The 22,250-nt window shown below is 46.8% G+C and overlaps 1 protein-coding gene across 2 annotated transcripts in view; it reads right to left on the bottom strand.

Annotated features, from left to right (window-relative positions):
• The window catches only part of PRIMPOL (primase and DNA directed polymerase), a 348,310-nt gene that overhangs the window by 157,685 nt on the left and 168,375 nt on the right, over window positions 1–22,250 (bottom strand). For both annotated transcript variants that reach the window (XM_069199467.1, XM_069199474.1), the window contains exon 6: window positions 15,925–16,188. In XM_069199467.1, the coding sequence (XP_069055568.1) occupies window positions 15,925–16,188 (264 nt within the window). The remainder of the gene's footprint in view (window positions 1–15,924; window positions 16,189–22,250) is intronic.

Genomic DNA, 22,250 nt, shown 5'->3' with positions numbered 1-22,250 from the left:
ACCTGGCAATTTTGCCAATCTCGTTGTGACTAATATTTCTTCCCATTGCTGGTGCAACTACTTGGGCACTTGCTGTGCTTTTTAAACTGTCTCATTCATTCATTCAATACATAACAATTAACTGAAATATCGTCCAATAGTGCATTGTGGTGTTTTGGTGTTATTATAATGCCTGGAATTAGAATGTTTAGTGTTTTTGTTTTTACACTTTTCATTAAACAATTTCTGATAAAACATTGGTTCATGGGATGTCCAGTGAATTTATGTGATTTTGTGGCCACAGTGTTTACCCACAGAATAATGAATTAACTCTATCAACCACTTAATATGTAGGTTTCAAAAACAATGTTTCCAATTCCAATAGATAAAAATCATACTGCCAGGAAGCGTGCCTTATAATTTACTGTTTTTGCTATATAATTTAGAGAATCTTGCCACATAAGTTGGTTCTCCATGCTGCACAATCCCAGTAACCCTTACGGTGATAAAGCTTTGCAGACTGCTTTGGGGGTGGCTTTCATTATGATGATAAGGAAACATAAAATATTTTTCACATTAACCGGTCCTGTGTGAAATATGGGTTTTTATACTACTCTATTTAGTGGGACAAAATCACCCAAAAATGTTTAATATAATTTTTACACACACATTTTTAACTACGTACGGGCCTGTTTTGTATTAGTGTATGTAGCTTTATGTAGTGCTCTGAGCCAGGCGGATCAAGGTTCAATTGACACTTACATTCCTTGAAATAAACAGACACCACTTAAAACACAGACAGGTGGTGATGATGGCCTTCAGCCTAACATTGCGATGACAACTTTAGAAATTGTGGAAAGCTGTCAAAAAGCAGACTCACAACACTTAATTTAGCTAACAGCTCAAAGGAAATGGAGACTGCAAAGCAAAATTCATAGAACTACTGAAAGAACACTGCTTAAGGCAAAGGGCATTCATTTAGAACAATTAGATAAACAATGTAAGATACCCTCTACAGAAACCCATACCAGACTGCATGTATTTAGTCAATCTTACATGGAGGTACTGTTTTGCTAAAAATGAATCCATCAGAAACAAGAGAATTAGTATAGCCTTATAGTCCGCTGCTCGAGGGCCATACTGGTCGTTAAAGGTCCTGAACCCGAGTTATAGGCCAGAGCCACAGGCCTATAACAATTGTCGAGGGTCTGTAACAACAGGTATAGTCCACAGCACAAATGCCACAAGGCTATTAGAACATTCTACCCACTAAAGGTAGAATGTTCTAAATTACAAAAGGAGAAACATGAAGATAAACATTGGAATGTTGGAGCTTGGGGCTTTTACCAAACATTATAAACCTGAAGCTACTTTGTCATAAATGGAGCTCTCAACATTCCAATGTTCTACTACAATGATGAAAAATAATTTCAACCCAAAATGGCTCTATAACTATATAACAATACTTGCCATCTGTAACATTTTTGTCCCTGAGATGCTTAGTAAAATTACCTTCTAGTGGACTCTGAAATCCCTGCAGGTTCAACTTTTAAAGAGAAGCTCCAATGCCTCCTTAGAAATCAGTTTCAGTTAATTGTGGGAATGACAAACAGATTTTTGTTAAGGTGACCAAAGAAGGAAGCTATAAACTCACCAACTTGATGATGTTACTTAAAGCAAATGGTCTGTAACAAGCTCTTGGGATGAATTACATGGGAGAATTACAAGTTACAAATATCCCCTTCTGCTACCCATTGCCCTTCCTTCATTCTCAATTCAATATCTGCTGCAATGATGCTAGTGGCGCCATTATATTCTTTATAGTGCACCATGTATGCTTATATATCTTCCACCTTTAACTTTATTGTTCCCTATTTTAAGCATGTATCAATGTTTTAATAACTTATGCATGCAAATACGACTAACATTATGGTATGCTTAAATTCACAAATGATTAAAACGTATAAACCAGGAAAATATAATTGTGATTATATAATTTTTTGAAACAAAGCTTCTATTTTGACATGCCCATTAAGAAAATAAAAATAAAAAGAGCAGTTCAGAATCAAGACTGGAATCATCTTTATGTCAAGAATGAAACAAAGTTTGATGTATAATTGGAAATTACTTGAGTGACCAGGCTTCTCCAGCTACCTGTGAGTAGCTCTTGTGTGTGCAGCCTAGCCTACTAATAAAAAAACGTTTCCTTAGTTGAATTAATATATGTATACCAAAATTGAAAAGTGTATGTTTGTGGCTAAAACGTGTTGCTTTTTCAGAACTACTAAGCTGATGTTTGAAAAACAAATGGTTGAATTTTCAAAACATTTAAAAACTGGTATTTGAGTGACAAATCATGCAAGAAGTATTACTACCATTATTAATTTGATGCCAAAAGAATTGTAGCTGCTGCTTATATGTATTAGTCATCTAAAGGGAGTGCACATTAACAAAGCATGTGGTACATCATTGTTGGGAAATGTACCTGAAACACTACAATTATCGTTGCTGATAATCTTGCATATGGTCAATAATGTAATCTTGTCTGATGTGATCACTACTACAACTCTAGTAACAGTAGCTAGGAGGGTTTTCACTGAAGGTGAGAAGCTCTTACTACAGAAAAGGTTGGAGATCTGCCATCCCCCGACTATACATAAACACCTTGGTGCCTGTCCAAGCTGAATGGACGGGTTACTTATCTTCGGAAATGCCTTATCTGATAGAGACACAGACTAGCTGCAGATTTCTTATGTTAAAATTCTTCCCCAGGCATCAGACTGGAACGGACATTTTTCCTCAGCAGTACTTTTGTGCGTCTGTAGAGGGCGTTGAGCGACTCTGCAGCGTCATCGACCCCAGACATGACGTCAGTGGAGTCCACATATCCACGCCTCTGACGCGCTGATGTCAGTTTCTTCAGTGACTTGAAGCCGCAGAATGCGGAGCCACAGAGAAACTGGCAATGGAATAGAAAAACAGAAATGAAAAGATACGTCTTGAGACATAGCAGAATTACAAAACACTCAAAACCACCCTAAGGGAGACTGAAGAGGACACAGTTCGCAAGTAGGGAGGATGGGTGGGTCGATAAGGAATCTGTGGCTAGTCTGTGTCTCTACCAGATAAGGCGTTACCAAAGGTAAGTAACTTGTTCAGCTGAAAGAGACAACTAGCCACAGATTCCTTATCTTAGAATTAGATACCCAAGCAATCCCAACCCCTGGCACAGGGACGCGAACGGACCACACCAGTCTCACAAAGAACAACCTGGTAACACAGAGAAATAACCAGGCACGAGACAAAGTGTGTGAGAGAAAAACATAAGTGACTCATACGAGAAAAGGAACTGCAAATCCACCAAGGAAAAGATAAGTCATAGCTGGTAAGGAAAAGCCTCCACCGGAGACTAGGCTGCAACCACCCCCAAGAGGAGGGAAATCTGTGAGAAAAAAAACAGCAGGATGATGAAATGGAACCCTGTAAAGGGGCACCAGAAAAGACAGACACAAATGAGATATAAAACGTGTAAAAGAGGCAAAGGAGGAAAACCAGCAGAACCGTGACATAAAACAATCTCACAGTCGGAAGGAGAGAGTACTCCAGTCAGAGAAGCGAATGAAGAACTGAAAGAGTACAGACCGACTGCATGGTAGGCTCAGAAGGAGCAGAGCAACAACTCCAGGCCCAAAAGGAACAACAAAATGGGAAAGACCAGTGCAAAGTGTGTAGATATACACTAGGCAGGGATGGTAGAAGGGGAAAAAGAGAGAGCACTGAAGAAGAACTGGAACAACAAGGTAAAAGGAGCAGAAGTTCCTGTGTGAACTCAGAGCAAAAATGAATGCCAGAAAACAAGCTGACAGGGGAACTGGAGGCAGAAGCATCAACCGCATACAAAGGCAGCCGAATAACTGTGCAACAGATAGTACAGAGAATAACAGAAGGAGCCTGCTAATATGTAAGAGCATTGGCGATCTTTGAACCCCTGTAGAGGGGTAGCTTGCTGCACAAAAGACAGCAGACATAGCCACCAAGCCAGAGCTCCTGGAAATCGCAAAGAAACCAAATCATGGTACCCCGTAAGGAATATGAGGGGAGAAAGAAAATGGAAGCTGAGACCCGTGAAGAAACAAAGGTCTGAAAGAGTGAGGGACTGTGAGGAGGACCCGAAGGACAGAAAAAGATGTTGAAAGACAATCATGGCTCATGCCAAGGAAGAAAGATAGTAAACATGTAAGGTGTCAACAACACCAACTGGAAGAAAAAAATACAGGACCATCCCGGAGGCAGAAGGATAGAGGGACCAGGAGGGATCCGGCAGAAGCAATGTCAATTAACAATGACCAAGCAGATAAGAAACAGAAGGGAAGGAACCCTAATGGCATGCACAGAAGGGGACCAAACTATATGTCGGCAGGAAAATACCAAAATAATGGAAGGAATACCAACAATAGGAAAGAAAAGATATTACACCTCCCAGGCCATCACCATGAACAAGGAGGGCGAGGGACAAAGAGGGCACCAAGCAAGTCATAAAATCTTGCAGAAGCCATTATTGGAATTAGCACCATACCACTCCTATTAAAGTGTGTGTGTGTGTGGGGGGGGGGTGGAAAGACTAGGGGAAAACAGTAGAAAGTGACTCCAGGAATTAAATCCAAGAATAAAGGATACCTCCGTAAAGGCCAAAAAGAGGAACCGCACTGCCTCTAGAAGAGGGAGTACGATAAAAGAACCTACAAGACCCAGTGAAAAAGAAAGCCAGACCCCATGAACAACAGCATGGGGAGGATCCAGCTCAGGAATGAGCAGAAAGGAGCTGGCAATAAAACAATGTGTAAATAGAGGAAAGAATCCCATAGGTAAATGTACAGTACCAGTACAGTACAACAGAATAATAAATCAAATTTTTTTTTTTTTTACAAATATTAGGTAAGCATGGAACCCCTGGTACGGGGAAGCCAGTGCCACGAAAAGTAGAAGGTACAATCACTGAGATAGGGCCTAATGGCCTTGGAAGAAACACAATCAACAGTGGGTACGATAGAACCAAGAACACTAAAGATTTGCAGCTCCTGACAACCATGCCAGGATGTGAACACTAGTCGTGGGGAGCCTGTACCACCAGAGGCAGAAGACAATGCCACTGAGCTATAGCTCCTTGATCCTAAGAGACACGGAGTGGAACCTGCAACAAGCACAATATGAGCCTGTAGCAGAAGAAAAGCAGGAAATGGAGAACCCACTGCAAAAATGGGAAAAGAAACCTTCCTAGGAAGGGACACCAGAGGTGAAAGATCCTACCAACAGCAGAGAATTGGCTTCCAAAGGAGTACAACAATATATGTCTAAATGGGAAATAAAACGAGAGATGCGTAAAACAGCATCCACCACAAAAAGCTCAAAGAGTGAATGTCCAACCCAATCTCCTAGTAACAGAGATGAAAGGCAAAACGCCATGAGTAAATTAGCATGTTGGCAGTAATGTACAACAAAAAGAAAACCACGAACCGTGGTAGGAAAAGACCAAGCGAAGGTGAATATTCTGCCAGAAAGCAAGCCAAACGAGAGGAGCGCACCCTGTCCGTCTCTAAAGTAGAGACACTACCAAGCACAGCAAAGTCTCACTGAATGGAAACGAAAGAGAGTGGAAACTCACCAAGAAACCATAAAGACAATTATGGTGCACAATACTGTTATGGCTGTGGAAGAAACCCCATGTATAGAGGCGGCTGCTTCAGTCGAGGCACAAGATATGTTCCGGAACCACTGCTCAGCTGATAGGAGCAGCAGCATGGATATAGCGATGTGCGCACCAAAGGCAGCACAAAAAGATCCAACGGGGATAACAAGGACGCAACCAAGAATACGAGTCTGAAGCGACCCAACTGACGCAATAAACGCCATAACACCAGAGAGGAATTAGACAGTCCACATATAGTCGCAACAGACAATGACGTGTGCCAGGAGAGGAAGGACACTAGTCCCCACCATGGGAATCACGGAAGCAATGCAAGGCAGAATCTGCGTGCGCTCCAAAAAGCGACTAGCCATCAAATGGCATATCAAGGAGAGCATCTTGCACCAGAGATTAGAAGTTGAAAGCCGCCAAACAAGCCCTGCGACGTATGGCAACAGAAGCAGCCATGATCCGTCCAATGGAATCTATAGAATCCAGACCGGATTGAAGAGCAAGTCGAGCAGCTTGTTGACCATCTCAGATCAAAGACGTCAGAGCAGGGCGAACATCATCAGAAAGCGATGGTAGTAAATGTTCCACAGAGTCCTAAAGAGCATGGCAAAAGTGGGCCAACACACAGAAAGTGTTGGTGGAGCAAAGAGAGGCACTAGAGGAGGCAAAATCACGCCTGCCAGCAGCATCCAGTTGCCTAGAATCCCTGTGTGGCAGAGTAGGTGAAACCTGCTCCAGAGCAGGAACGCCCAAAGCAGTTTGAGTAACAAACCCATGAAGAGGATGGTGGTGGCGAAGACACAAGGGGTCTGTCTGTGCTGGCCGATGCCTGTGTGAAACAGAACGATCCACTGAAGGACAAGAGACAGGCTGAGTCCAGACACCTAGAAGGCTGTCGTAGAGAGCCTCGCAAAACGGCGAACTGGTCTGGTGTCAGATTGATCCGGAGTAAAAGATAACAACGGATCAATACAATTGTACCATAGAAGATGCAAGCCCAAAACATCAGACACCCACCTCAAAACATCTGCGAATGCAGTGCTGGCTTCCGTAGCCAAGCCAGGGGATGAGAGTAGGCTGGACACTGGGGAGGAGTCTAGACCACTAGCAGTCCATAAATCAAGTACCCAATCCAACGATGAACCAGGAATGGGCCCCATAAGGGGAGCAAGAGGTTCAGAAAACGGAAGCACATAAGCCTCATTTAAATTTTCCGAAACCGCTCCCAGTGTCGACGTTGACCGATGTCGAGTGGGGGAAGCTTCCTCAGAAGCGTCGTCGTCTGACTCCAGAGAAATCAATATAGGCGCGTCAAGTGGAGTTGACTGGTCCACCGGTGCAGAGAGGGGCATCAGGACAAGAGGATCAGGCGAAGGAGATCTACGAGGCCGTACGCCGACACGACTCCGGAGTCGGATTCAAGAGTGTGAGCAGGCACCGAGGTGGAAACCGCCGGCATAGACCCTGCCAAAACACTTACCTCCATATGGCCCGAAGGTGCTCCAGAAGGAGGGTAAGGACAAAAGTTAGAATGGAGGGACGGATAATAACGTTGCATTTGGTCCAGACTCGCCCCAGCGCCAGGATACGGCGGAAGGGATGGCGTCGACAGGCACGGACTCCACTAGAGGAGAATGCGGAGGCAGAGACGCCGAAGAGCGTGCAGGCACCTGGGCAGACCTACCTGGAGACGCCGTGGGTGCAACCGAGGTCAACAGGGCCATCCGAGAGCGACTACTGGAGTGCTCCCAGGACCGTGAAGATGTAGACGGACTGCGACGCCGGCGCGAAGAGGACTTGTCCACCCGCGCTGCATTGAGCTTCATGTGATGCTCCCTTAAAGACTTCGGCTTCAAACGATGGCAGGTGTCGCTGTCGTGATTAGACTTCAGACACTACAAACAGATGGAATGAGGATCTGTGGCCAACTTCTGCCAGGAACAGGATCCATAGGGCTTAAACCCACAAGGCATATACACTATTAACTGTTAAAAAAAATTATACAAAATACCCAACGTCAGACAGAAAAGGCCAAAGGGGCTGAGGTACTCGAGACGCCGGACCGTTGCTGCGTGGAAAAGAAGAAACTGACGTCAGCACGTAAGAGGAGGGAATATATGGACTCCGCTGACGTCATGTCCGGGGACGATGATGCTGCGGAGTCGCTTGACTATCTCTACTGACACGCAGAGGTATTGCTGAGGAAAAAAGTTCTGGATCTCGTCTGATGCCTGGGAAAGAATTCTAAGATAAGGAATCTGTGGCTAGTTATCTCTATCAGATGCATTGTTTAGACCACCTGTTTGCTTTTAATGACTGTCTGATATCTTGCATAGGATTGTTTATAGTATGCAATAGGGGGGTCTACCAGAATATTTTTTGTGTCTATGGCATAAAGACTTATGAAACAGAATAACCGGGCACTGCTGTAGCTCCCCCCTTCATGGGCTCTTGTGTCCACGTTAATTCCTGGCCTAGTCTTATACCATAGTTTATTTTTTAAGTCTTGCATTATCTGTGTATAATATACTTACTTATAGCGGATTTCAGCTAGCTCTCTTCATCCATTGTTCTGTTCTTTTTTTATTTTATTTTTTAACATGTTTTTATTGATTTTTCAAGAGGAAAGCCATACATTTTCTGGCATACAAAGTCATTGATAGCAAATTGTCATTGGTTACAGTCTATCGTCTGGCTCTCCCATATTAAGGTCAATATATATAACAAACTACTAAGAACTTGTGTGCACTTCCCGGTCCGCTAACTCTGCCCATCACTACCGAGGTTGCTGCCACATAGGGCAAAGCTTTCAGCTGCAATGTGGTTCTATTGCCACTGGCGACAGGGGCCCTCGTGTCCACACGGGTGAGGTCGGGGGGCAGAGGAAACAGGGGGGGGGTGGGACAAGGCAGAGGGTTATGGCACAGTAGATCTTAGCGCAGGTGTCTATTGGTTGATTATGCAGGCCTTTTGGTGCTGTGGCATGCTTGCATGGGGGGATGGGCTACTAAGCTATCAGTGTTGGCGAGGCATTGATGATGGATATGTATGCGTCCCCAAGTGTAGTATTGCCTTTCTGCCGGGGGCGGGGCCCGCGGCCTTCCAGGTGGATACAGCTATCTGTAATTCAGGGGGGTCTTTCATCATTTTTAGCTTCTAGCCTAGACACTAAGACGCCCCAGGCCTCGCAGCCCACCTGTCGCAGTCCCCTACGAGCTAAGTCTGTTAATACCTGATGCTCAGCTCGAGCCCAACGTAACGTAAGAGCAAGCCAGACTTTTAAGTCAGGCGCGTTGCGAGCCTTCCAGTTCGTTGCTATCAATCTTTTGTACATTACAAACGCTAGATCTACAAACCTGTGCAAGTGTTTATTTCTTTTCGTCCTTGTCCTTAATCCGAGTAGACAGGATTTGGGATTCGTGTCCAGGTTGAGCCCCGTGATTTCCGCTAAGGCTGTGACCACCCCCTCCCATTCCCCCCGTAACCGCGGGCACTCCCAGACCATGTGATAGAACTGTGCTGCTGGTGTTTTACATCTGGGACAGGCTGGGTCCGACCCGGGGAACATGCGTTTAATCCTGGCCGGCGCCAGGTATGTCTGATGTAGGTAATTGAACTGTGTATATCGGAATCTGGGGTTTCTTGAGACCTCAGGTGTGTGGCACAGAGCTTTTGGCCAATCTGTCCCTGAGATCGGAATGGGCAATACGATGTTCCACCTCTCCCTAGCTTTCTGCAGGTTATCTTCCGGGGGTCTGTTCAGAAGTTTATAAAGTTTGAGACTGCTTTTCCTTGGGGGTCCCAGTTCAGCATGTGGTGCAGGGTGACTGAGATATCAGGCTCTACGTAGCCAGATGCCCACGTTTTCCTGATTGCATGGCATATCGCGTGATATGCCAAGAATTGCCCCGGATTGATCTCTGTAAGGGCCTGTATAGCTTCGAAGGTCATTAATTTCCCTTCCTCGAAACAGTCTCCTGCTGCACCTATACCCGCGTCTAACCAAGTTGTAGGTGAATATGAGCCAGCTTCCACCCACACGGGGAGCCTATCCAGCGGGAGGAGTGGTGAGTAGGGTAGTTTTTTAACTCCCTTTTGGATATACTTCTTCCAGTATGTGTGTGCCACTATCATCAGCAGGTTTGTGCCTGTGCTTTTAGTCTGCTTATCCAACATCCAAGCTAGTATGGGAGCGCCTTGGAGTCGGGATTGCAACCATATAGTTTCTGCCGAGCTAGGTCTATGGAGCCAATTTAAGATCCACTGCAGCTGTGCGGCCGCAGAATAGAGCTCAAAGTTTGGGGCGCCCAGTCCACCCATTGCTACCGGATGATGCAGCGTGGTAAGTGCAACCTGCCTTCTGCCCTCTCCCCACACCAGTTGTAGCAGGATGGAGTTCAAGCCGACGAAAAAGCTTTTGGGGATAATGATTGGTAGGGCCGCAAAATAGTACAGCAGTCTAGGTAATATCAGCATGTTTGCTATAGCTACTTTACCCAATGGAGAGAGTGGTAATTTATTCCAGAAGCGTAGTGAACTCTTAACAGAGGACACCGCTTTCCCCAGATTTCCATCCCTTAAATCTTCCGCCCTGTGGTATACGTTGATTCCTAGGTATTTAAATGTGTTGAAGCACCATTTAAGGTGGCCTGGTGGGGCACTTTCTTGCATCGCAGGAGGCCAGCTGGTTAGTGGAAATATGCAGGATTTCCCCCAATTAACTATTAGACCAGATACCCTTCCGAACTCAGACAGCAGCGACATCACTGGGGGCAGCGACTCCTCCACTCTGCGTATGTATATCAGGGCATCATCTGCGTATAATGATATGGAGTGGAGAGTGCCGTTCCTTGACACCCCCCATTCTTCTTTTTTTGGCCCGGACGGGTGCAGCTAGTGGTTCCATCGCTAAGGCAAATAGGAGGGGGGAGAGGGGGCAGCCCTGTCTTGTTCCCCTGTTAATCGGAAAGCTTTCTGATATTACTCCTCCCGTCTTCACCCTAGCCTGTGGGGCAGTGTACAGAATGCGTACCCAGTTTGTGAATTTTGGACCGATACCCAGTAACTGCATAGTGGCAAACAGGAAGTCCCATTCTAATGTATCAAACGCTTTTTCTATGTCGAGCGATATTACCACCTCCTCGAGTGCGGTCGGGGGGGTGTCACCCATCACACTGAGCAGCCTCCGAATATTTAGGAAGGTGTTACGTTTCGGGATGAATCCATTCTGGTCATCGTGTACCAAGATATGCATGTAGGGAGCTAGTCTGTTAGCCAGGATTTTGCCAAGTATCTTGCAGTCTAGGTTCAACAATGAGAGAGGTCTGTAAGACCTGACGTCAGTGGGGTCACGCCCCTGCTTTGGAAGGACCACTATCATTGCCTCTCTCATTGAGGGAGGCAGGATACCATTGGTCCCTGCTTCTTCGAACGTTTTTAGGAGATGTGTGTTAAGGTGTGTCGCGAAAGTGGAGTAGTATTCTGACGGCAGGCCATCTGTCCCTGGGGCTTTATTCCTAGGTAGTTGTTCAAGAGCCTTATTAAGTTCCCCTAATGTGATGGGGGCTTCCAGTGTCTCTCTGTCGACATGCATTAGTTGGGGCAGGGGAGAATCTGCTAAAAAGGACTCAAGTTGTTGGATGGTACAGGATGTGCTTTTGGTGTATAATTGTGTATAATATTCCCTAAACGCATCATTTATTTTTACCTGTGTGGTAGCTATTGCACCTGCGCCTGTTCCTATCGCCCCGATCGGAGGGCACCGCCGGTCCTCCCGCAGCAGCCATGCGAGCAGCCTACCAGATCTGTCGCCTTCCGACTGTAGCCTAGCCACGTGGTGTTTGTGATCGTGAAGGCGTAATGTAGCATCAGCCTTTGCATGTTCCGCGCGCGTTTCCTTCAGGGCTGTGTATGGCGTTTCATTGCGGGCAACTGCGTTTTCTAGTGCTCTTAGTTTCTTCTCCAGCTTGCTAACCTCTGCATGGAGTGTGCGCCTCACCCCCCATGTAGTGGAAATACAATGTCCACGGATCACCACTTTGTGTGCGTCCCACTCCATTGCTCTTAGTTTTGTGGTGCCAGTGTTTAATACCCAATACTGTTTCAGCGCTGTTCTCAGCGAGTCTGAACGCAGGGTCGTGTAAGGCTTCCGCTTGTAGCCTCCACGTTGGGATTGCCTGGCGCTTCCTGCACCAGTCCAAAACTATTTTAAGCGGTGAGTGATCTCATAATGTCTTGGCTAGGTATTCTATTCTACTGGTCCCTGTGCAGATCTCCTGGGTGCCCCACATCAAGTCTATCCTGGTGTGTACCTTATGTGGTGCTGAATAAAATGAATATTCCCTATGTCGTGGGTGTTTCATGCGCCATATGTCATGAAGGCTCATGTTACTAGCCCATATCGATAATGGGCGGCTGGGGTGTCTGATGACTGTTGAATCTGTGGGGGGATTTGACCTGTCCAATGCTGGATCTGGCGTGCAATTGAAGTCACCTCCCCATATGGCGGGTGTTTCGGGGTTCGTTAATAACGCTGCAGTGAGTGTGCTCAGGAACTCAGGCAGTGCGCTATTGGGAGTGTATACCCCTATAATTGACAATTGTTTGCCGTCCAGCTTACCCTCCACTACCACATACCTGCCCTCGTGATCTATCTTGTGTGATGTTTGGATAAAAGGGACATTCCCTGCTATCCATATGAGTACCCCCCTCGCGAAGGTTGAATAGGATGTGCCCACAATCTGACCTCCCCATTTACTGCGTAGATCCTGCAGGTCTGGGTCCCGCAGGTGAGTCTCTTGTAGTATTGCAATATGTGTGCCATGGCGTTTGAGTCGTGCGTGCACCCTGGACCTTTTGCCCGGAGTCCCCAGTCCCCTGATGTTCCAAGTGACTATGTCATATTTGTATGTGCTATGGGTTGTGGATTGGGCCATATTCAATTTGTGAGTGCATGTCTTGCTCCCCGGATCCCGGGAAGGCCCATTGGGTCTCCTCCGCCCCCGTCACCCCCACGTGCGGGCCCCTCACCTCCGGGCGCTTATCCAGTGTTGTGAGCAGACCGGTAGTGCACAAACTAATAGTTACCCTCTTTCCCTCCCCAACTGGATCCCGATCCCAACCCCAACTGTGAACTTGCAACAGGCTACACACCCATTTTAGGTGCGTGCTAAGGTGTATCCATATGGATATCTGCGGGGGACCAATAATACTATCCCGATGCGGCTCATTTTAGAGGCTCGCATCCTTCTGCAGACACGGTCTGCAATTGGCTTGGGGCACTCCCAGGGTACAGCCATCCGCCCCCCTGCCCCACGCCGCCCGCCGCCCACAATATGAATAAAGGAGTTATCTCCAGGAGCAAACGTGCAAGGATACATAAGTTCAGGTGATGTGACCACCCACTTCAGGAGGAAGTCGCAAAGTTCAGTTCTGTACTCTGGCTGTGGCGGTTGGTCCCCCTTGGGGGGATAGTTCAGTAGTGTTTGTTCAGAGTGTGTCTGCGGACCTGGGGGTGAGCTCCGGGCCCCTCAATGCCTCCGTTAATGTAGAGTCCGAGCTGACCGAGTCAGATTCCGAGCCTTCCACTGGCTGGGTCCTGAGCGTCTCAAAGGAATTCTGAGTTAGTAGGGGGTTTCTTTAAGGGCCCTGGCTCTCTCCTCTGCAGCCTGTTCCACCGTGGGTTGACCCCTGGCGTGCCTCTTGGATCGTTTCCTAGGTTTCGTCGTTGACCAGTTCTCGTCGGTACCGGCTGCCTCGCGGGGTTGGGCGATGCCTTTGGCATGCATCCACGTCCAGGCATCTTCCGGTGAGGTGAACACATGAATGCGCTCATCTGTTGTTACACGTAATTTAGCGGGGAACATTAATGCGTATTTTATGTCATACTCCCGGAGGCGTTGTTTAACTTGGGTGAAGGAGTTGCGTTGCCTTTGCACTTCCTGAGTGAAATCTGGATAAGCGTAGACAGTCGAGTCCTCATACCTGTATGGGCCTTTGCTGCGGAACTGTTGGAGTATCGTATCCCGGTCCCTGAAGTTTAGGAACCTAGCTATCAGTGGTCTCGGAGGTTGGCCCGGTGCCGGGGGGCGTCCGGGGATTCTATATGCTCTTTCCACTGAGAAGAATTTGGATGGGGTTCCATTCAGGACCTCTTTAATTAGCCAGTGTTCCAGCAGGAGCTCTGAGCTTTGATCCAGTGATTTTTCAGGAAAACCAAGAAAACGTATGTTGTTGCGACGGGATCTGCCCTCCGCCTCCTCTGCTCTTCTCAGCAGTGACTTTACTTCTGCATCTAGACGGAGAATTTGTTTTTGGTTATCCGCTACCGTGGGGGCCAGATCACTTAGCACCGCCTCCGTTGTCTTCACTTTATCAGATAGTTTGCCATGGTCTACTCTGAGGATGTTCAGGCCTTGCGATACCGTGTCTATCCTGGTCTCAAGTGAGGTTTTAGTGTCCATGATTGCTTGTAGTATTTTCTCGAATTGCGAGGAATGTGACATGAGCGTGGACTCCAACGACTGCAGAGAGGGCGTATGCTGTTGATCTCCGGGTGCCTGGCCTAGCGTGTTCCGGTCCTGGTTTTTAGCTGATTTGAGCCTTCCGGCCATTTTGACTTATCTGTTGCGGCCTGATTCCTCCTAGAATCACGCGCTCACCTACTTTCTCTGGGCCCTGCAAGCAAGGAGGGCGTATATGTCCCCACGGGGCCACGTCAGTGCAGATTTCAGTTTTTGAGGTTTCGGCCCTGCTGTTGGTTCTCTTAATGAGATCTTATTCAGGTGGTCTGGTACCTCCCGTCGCTGGGTCCACGTGCGTGCCTCGAGCCCCCGGTCAGCAGCCAGCTCCAGGATCTAGGTCCACTTTCGGTGTGAAGTAGAGGAGTGGTAATCCCAGGTGTGTTCACTTAGTGTGATACGGCTCGCACAGTTCTTTAAGCACTGTTCCTCCCTGTGGTGCAGGTCGGCGCCATTTAACAGAGGATATGGCTTAGCTTGATCCTGGTCGACCCTGCGCGAACCACGTCTGTGGTGGCTTCGATATCCAGCTGAAGGTCCAGAGACGATTCCCGGGACGGGCGCTCCACGCCATCAGCTATGAGATAGGGAGGCACCCCCAGTGGCCCACGACAGGATTCGTCTCCCGTCCTTCTTCCCCCCTCGCGGGCGGGAGGGGGTAGTCGATGCAAGGCGAAGGCAGTGACCAGTTCCCTTCGCAGCAGTCCCCGCAGACGCCGTACGTCCGTCTCGCCGTCAGGACCTCCAAATCTGGCGCAGAACCCCACCCCAAGGGGAGACGGCGCCAGTGGCCTCCAGGAGAGGGCGCGTCTGCTGTGGCCGAGCTCACAGCCGCCCGACAGGGCCCGCGACCACGCGTAGCAGCTGGGGAGTCCAGGGAGCGGGTCCCGACCCGCTCATGAAACAAATTCGCCCCTGGCCTGTTGTTGTGGTCCCACAGGGCCTTTTGCGGAGGGGGAGGCGCGTCTCTCCGCTCGTCTCCAGTCGCGGCGGGGACATCCACCCGGGGTCCCTGCAGTCCCCGCCGTTAAATCGCCGCTGCTCCTTGGAGCTCCCCCACGCCTGGTTGTGGGGGAGGGGAAACTCCGGCGGCCGATAGGCGGGCAAGGAGGGGGGGGGGGCACCCAGGGTGGAATTGAAGCAGAATATGGGTTTATCACCCTCGCGAGGTGGGCCGCTCCCGCTTCCGCGCACCCACCTCTCCTCCAGTCCTTAAGGCCGCATCCAGCCCGACACAGCCAGCAAAATGGCGGCCGCAGCTCCCGGCTCCGATCCACTCCGCGGCAGCCCCTCTGCCCGGCCACTCGATCACGCCCGGAGCCGTCAGCGAGGGGAGAGCGGTCCCAGCAGCGGATCCCGCCACAGGGCTGCGACGGCAGCGCCCCAGAAGCGCCCCGCAAATATTTACGAGGCGAGCCCGAGAGGAGCGCTTAATCAAGCGTCCTTCCCGGTCGCCATCTTGGCTCCTCCCCCATCCATTGTTCTGTTATTGTAACATTCACATTTTAATTTTCCTTTTAAAACCATTAAATTAGCAATTCACAATGGTCATTTGGTCTTGGGAGTTCATGTGGTTAGTCATGTATGCAATGTTCTATTATACGAACCAGTGCTACCTTTTTAACAAAATTAAAACATAACACGAAAAAATGAAACAAAGTAATTAAATTTGGAGAAGGAAATTTAGCATTAGCAGCAAGAGATGTTTTTAAAAGAAATGTTCGTATTTACCAAGATCAGTAAACAACTGCTCGCCTCCCTCCTTATTTTTGACAATTAAAAAGGACAGATCATCTTTCTCAGTCAGCTGTTTGCTTGAAGTCAATATCTGGTTCTTTCCAACTTCTTTCATTCCCCGTAAAACAGAAGGAAAGTTTGCTTCAGAAGAAGCTTGGGGAGATAAGCAAGCTTCAGACTTTGATTTTCCTGCGTCTTGAACTTCAGCATCATTTTCTAGCAGAAGTGCGGGATTTAATACGGTCTTCACAAAATTGCCTAAGTGCAACAAGAAGTAGTAGAGTTAACCACTCTGGTAATTGTTAAAGAAACGTTCAGAATCTACCATTTCATTGTATGAATTAGATCACTGGTGATTTCTTCAAATTTGCTTACTTCACACTGACTGCTAAAATGTTTATACAGAAAACGACAATACAAGCAGAACCAATGACCTGAACAGGAAGTCAAGATCAACATCGTAGGCTTATCATTTTAAAGGACAAAGGAATTTTAAGCAGTCCACTTAACATTTCCTGGAACTGTCTTAGAAAATACATGGTTCTTCAATTGATTAGTCCCAATACAAGGTTGTACTTAACTGCAAAATCTTATTTATGACATGTTTTATACAAACTTGTGGTTCTGAGACATACCCCAAAATCCAATGGGGAATCTATTAAAAACTAAAGGTGCGCACTGTGGTGTTGTACATGAAGAACACTACTTAGAGGAGCAATAATACAGGCCACCGTAAATGGATATGATGGAAAAATCCGAGACACAATGATGGTTGTGATGTATCTTTCTACCCTCTGTAAAAGGGTGTAAAGAACCCACCACTTTAGCAGCTGCAGATGGTACGGGGTTATTTGTCAACCAGCACACATTTGTTTAGCTGTCTGAGATCCACACATAGCCTAAGGCACCCATTTGGTTTTCTGGCTGCAACAACAGGAGCAAGCCATGCTGTCTCTTCAAACTCCTCTACTATTCCCTCAGCTTTGAGTGTCTCCACCTCAGCCTGCATCTCTTCTCTTACAGCTATGGGAACACTACACACCTTGCTACAACTAGGCAGTGAATCTAGAGTCAGTCTAATTTTGTGCCAATATCCCTTCATGCAGCCCAAACCTCCTCTAAAAACATGTGGAAATTATTTTATCTAACATACCTTGTAATCCTAATTCTTAAAGTTTCACTTCACCTAACTCTTTCACATGACGAGTTTTCCTTAAAATGATTGGGGGGGGTTGGGGGGGGGTTCTATTGGGATCCAGCATGACACCCAAATCTCTTTGATGTAACAAGCTTATTATGCCATCTCTCTTCTTGGAGACGTCTTGCCAGAGGTATAGCACCTTTCATATTAAATTAAGCCCACAAAATAACTGTGAAATTCAATAGCCCCACGTAAGAACACAGTTTAATGTCAGGCTTCAATAAAGTCACCTTCCCTTCCAATTTGTCTTATTAGAACTTAGCTACTACAATGGTGATCTTAGCCCCAGAGTCAAACAAATCTCTGTTTTTTTTAACCTTTAACTTCTATGTAATCTTTATGGCTATTATCACTCTTGCTTCCAACATTTAAAACAATCTGCAGGCATTAAAAATCCGAGCTATCTTTGGCCTCACTGCCACTCGCATCTACTTCATTTTGTCATACAAACCCCATATTCCAAAGAGAAGTTGAAGCATGTCTCTCCTTTGCTTCTTCTGTTAGGGTGAACAGTGTGTCGAATGAGAATGTCATTTCTTGGGTTAGGATTATGGACATTTCTTCTGAAGTTAAAGGAGTTAAGAAGTCTATGACTAAACAAGTTCTCACTGTTGATGTGGAGAATGAATCTGCTGTGCTAGCAAGCAGACATGGTCCATTTTGCGATGTGCTAATTGGGTCAGCTGAATTGAAGCGTGTGGCTGACTCCCATTCACCTGTCACCATGATCTCTGATCGAACCCCTAAATGATTTTGAAGCCTCCTTACATAAGAGCTGTAGTGTAAGGTGAGATGGTGACTGGGACCTCTGGATTGTTTGAAGAATGATCAAAATTCAAAGTCTGTAAAATGTTTTTGAAGATTTGTGTTGCAAACAATGGTAAAGATATCATGGGATGGGCTGACTAGGGTCATCTGGGGATTGTGGTTAGACCTGGCACTTTTAATCCTGTGATGGTGGACAGGTTTTTTGAAGGACATTTGTACGTAATGTTTAGTAGACATGGAGTGTAAGATATTAAGAGCACACAAAATCATTCTGAAGAGAAATGCACACAAAGTAAGGGATGTAGAAATAATTTACAGAGTCTGTTAATAGACCAACTTGTAACTGAGCCTGTAAATGCATCACAGTGGGATTCAGCACGTTTTCTGACTAAAACAAAAAGGTGGGGTGAGGAGGGGCCAGCAAAATCAGTTTATGTGCAGACCTTTGCTTTTTTAACCGAATATTGTTACTAAATGCCAACCATTGGCAGAGATAAGAGACAAGTTGATACTCGTAAGAGAGGGCACGTTTTTCACCATAATTGACTTAAAGGAATATGTGATTTACTTTTGGTAATGCTCTTTCTGGTTGGTACTCTGACCGCAGCACTATTGCAATGTTATCCAGACACCAGACTGGATCAGGAAGGTTTCATAGCAGTGTTTCCGAGTGCTGCAGAGCAGTTCCAAGCTGACTTTGTTCTGATCTGGAAGTGACAGAGTGGAGCTGCATATAAGCACTATCCCCGCACGCTGGAGTCAGTTTTTTGCATGACTTTCTGCAATCTCAGAGTACCAAAAATTGGAGGTTCCAGTGTGCATATCTCTAATTGGGGACCTTTTTTAGATGGTAAAAACGAGGCTGCTCCCAACAAAGAGGAGGTGGTGTGGTGGTGAGGAATCTGCAGTTAGACTATCCACCAACAACAGCGTTACTGAAGGCAAGGAACTTGTTCTTTTGATGGATACTTCTAACCGCAGATTCCTCTCCTACACAATAAACACCAAAGCAGCAGCCAACTGGACGAGTGTCTGTGGAGTAGGTTCAGATCAAAAGGTCCTGCAGGAATGTTGTAGGACTCCATTGGCACCTAGGTTGGGCACCCATATTTTAGGATTAGGACCGCAGCATGTGCTTTTTACATTCATATGTGTTTTATTCATTTTCATATTTTGTTTTTTTAGAACAAGCTCCTTTCAGCTTGATGTTTTTATATTTTAATCAGCTGACTCTTTCTAGGAAGGCAGAGTTCACAATGCACATTTTATCAATTCATTGTGCAATGTGCACTCTGTGCCTTACTCAAGGCTGCCATGTATGGTACGTGATATGCTAACTTGTATTGTCATTCCAGGAGCCTATCCCTATTCACTAGACACATCAGTATTTCAGACATGTTCAACATACTCTGCACAGGTTATTATATAAACAACACATAGGCCTAAGAAGTGCAGAGGGCATTCCAGTCGTGACCTTCCTGGGATGCACACCATATAGCAGATAGCTTTGCTGATCCTGGCGCTGACTCTTCAGCTTCCCAAGAGGATTCCCTTCCAGACAACAAGACAGACCCTGGCTATCCTATTCAGGTATGGAGTTGGGGTTACTCCCTTAGGTTGGGACAGGCAGAAGGGTTAAAATCACTACGCACTCAGATCTAGAAACAGGGTGTAGGTAGGAATCTCTAGGATCATACAAAATGGTGGGGTTATCTTCTTTACACTGATTGTAATGATGATTTCAGTTATACATTTCATCTGCCTTATTATCGCAGCCCATGCTTGTTATACTAGAATGCAATCTCTTCAATAAATTCACTGAAATCCAGTTTGCATCTCGTGTCCAGTCTTGGCATATGTGAGTAACTGAGTGAAAGGGGTAAGATATGTATCTACAACTTCCCTGAGGAGTCAGAGTGTCATATTTAGGTTGCCACAAATCACCTCTCCCTTTCTACTGTTGGATGAGGCACTGCAGGCAAGCCTGGAGTTAGGCAGACAGTTTCCAAAGTGGTGTGGAGTCTACGCAGTCTCTTCACACTCAGTGGTGCTGCAGCCCTAAATGTACAGTCCTATTACCACAATAGCAATAGTGGTTTGTGAACGTGTGCACTGCTGCCCACGCTGTGGCCTGGCAAATGTCAAGAATAGGCACTTAGCGTGCTAATGCAGTGGTAGCACTCATGACCCTCGTGGAATGGACCCTCAGTACTTCTGGAGGCTGCTTCTTTGCCAAATCATAGAAGATCTTAATGCAGAGCACTAGCCACCTTGACAAAGTCCATTTCTGCATCACCTTGCCTTTCTTTGCCCCCAAGAACCCCACAAAAAGCTAATTGTTCCCCCAACGGTCTTTGGTTTGATTGATCGAAAAGCTTATGCTCATTTGTGGTCCAGTCGATGGAGTCTCTCATCCTCGGGGTGAAGCAGGGCAATGAACCCTTGGAAGGTGATGCATTGTTCAACATGAAACAGAGTCACAATGTTTGGCAAAAAGACCGCCCTGGTCTTCCACACTAGTTTGCCTGGGAAGAGGTGGTATAAGGCGACTACAGTGACAGAGAGAGAGCCTGGTGCTCACTTATGCGACAAGCTGAAGTGATCACAGTTAGGAAGACAGTTTTGAGAGAAGAAGCAACAAGCATTGTGCATTGACTCGAAATGGGGTGCACAGGAGGAATTTCAGGACCAAAATAATATCCCACTTTGGCATCACAAACGGTTTGAAGGTGTACTTGTGCGTCAAACGTTTTATAAACCTCATCACAGCAAGTGACTTAAACAAGGACGATTGGTCTGGCAAAAGCAAAAAGGCTGAAATGCCAAAAATTAACCTTTAATGGTGCCCACTGGAAGGCCTTGCTGGGCAAGACAAAGAAACAAAACATGCAACAGTTTGGCTTGCAAAGGTCAATATTGCGAATTCCACACCACCCTATTTGTACCAGAGCCCTTTGTGAATAGACTTAGTAGACGGACACCTGGCAGCAAGGAAGGCATCCACAACCTGAGGTGGTAGATCAAACGCAGTCACCTTCCACCCCTTTCTCCACACATGGAGGTGTGCACTGTGCAGGTTCATATTCAGAAGCCTGCCCTGATGCTGCAACAAAAGATCCTCCCAAAGCAGTAGTCTGAATGCAGGACAAATTATCATGCCTCAAAGTTCTGGGTATCACATTCTCCTGGCCTAATCCAGAGCCACAAGGATGACATGGGCCCAGTCGTCCCTTTTCTTCAGAACTCAGGGCAGAGGTAGAAAGGCATACAGGAGATCAGTGTTTGGAAAGGAATGCATGAGATCAGTGTTCGGAAAGGAATGCAGGAGACCTGTGTTCGGAAAGGAATGCAGGAGACCTGTGTTCGGAAAGGAATGCAGGAGACCTGTGTTCGGAAAGGAATGCAGGAGACCTGTGTCCGGAAAGGAATGCAGGAGACCTGTGTTCCACTCTAGCCTGAATGAGTCTCCTAGAGACAGATAGCTTTCTTGGGAACTCCAATGCAGAGAAGTGTTTACACTGCACATTCGACTGTTATGGATATTTGCAGCCGGGGTTCTCCCTATTGCCAGAAGGTGCACTGAGCCACCTTGGGTTGCAACCCCCATCTGTGATCTGCCAGGCATCGCCAGCTGAGCTCATCCGCTATGGTATTCAAACATCCTGCAAGGTGGTTCACAAACAGGGCGTTGCACTGACACTCCCGCCAACTCTAGAGGCACAGCGCTGCCTGGAAAAGGACCCAGGACCCCAGACCACCCACTTGTTGCAGTACCACATGCAGGGGTGTTCAAGGCAAGAAACTGCACCAGTTTTCTCCTGATGGACAGTAGGAAGGCCTTCAAAGTCAGGCACATGGCCCAGTCCTTGAACATATATACGGGAAGCTAGGATTCTGCTGGAGACTGGAGCTCTCTGATCTTCACCTTTCTCAACTGATCACTAACACATAGGGAAAACTGTTATACCCAACCTCTGAAGATGGGGTGTGACCACTGCCATCATTTTCGTGAACACACAAGGAGCACTGGTAAGGTTGAAGGGGAGCATGGCAAAACGAAAATGCTTCTACCCCCATCTTGAACATCAGGTAACGTCTAGGGGATGTCAGTTCGGGCACATGAAAGTATGCATCCTGCGAGTCCAGAGCTACCATTCAGTTGCCCAGAATAAGGACAGACAGAACTTCGGCCCTGTGGGAGCAATTCTAATTTGTCCTTCCACAGGAGGTATTAAGAGGGCTAGGACCTAAAATAAGACAAAGGTTTTGGTCCTTCTTTGGCATGGGGAAATAACAGAGAGGATGCCTCAGAAATAAGGATGGGTTTTAACTCCTATGTCGCCTTTGGCAG

This window comes from Pleurodeles waltl, chromosome 1_2 (genome assembly GCF_031143425.1).
Source record: "Pleurodeles waltl isolate 20211129_DDA chromosome 1_2, aPleWal1.hap1.20221129, whole genome shotgun sequence".
Lineage (NCBI taxonomy): Eukaryota > Metazoa > Chordata > Amphibia > Caudata > Salamandridae > Pleurodeles > Pleurodeles waltl.
Note: the sequence above shows the minus strand (reverse complement) of the source record. Positions and strands in the feature narration are given on the sequence as shown.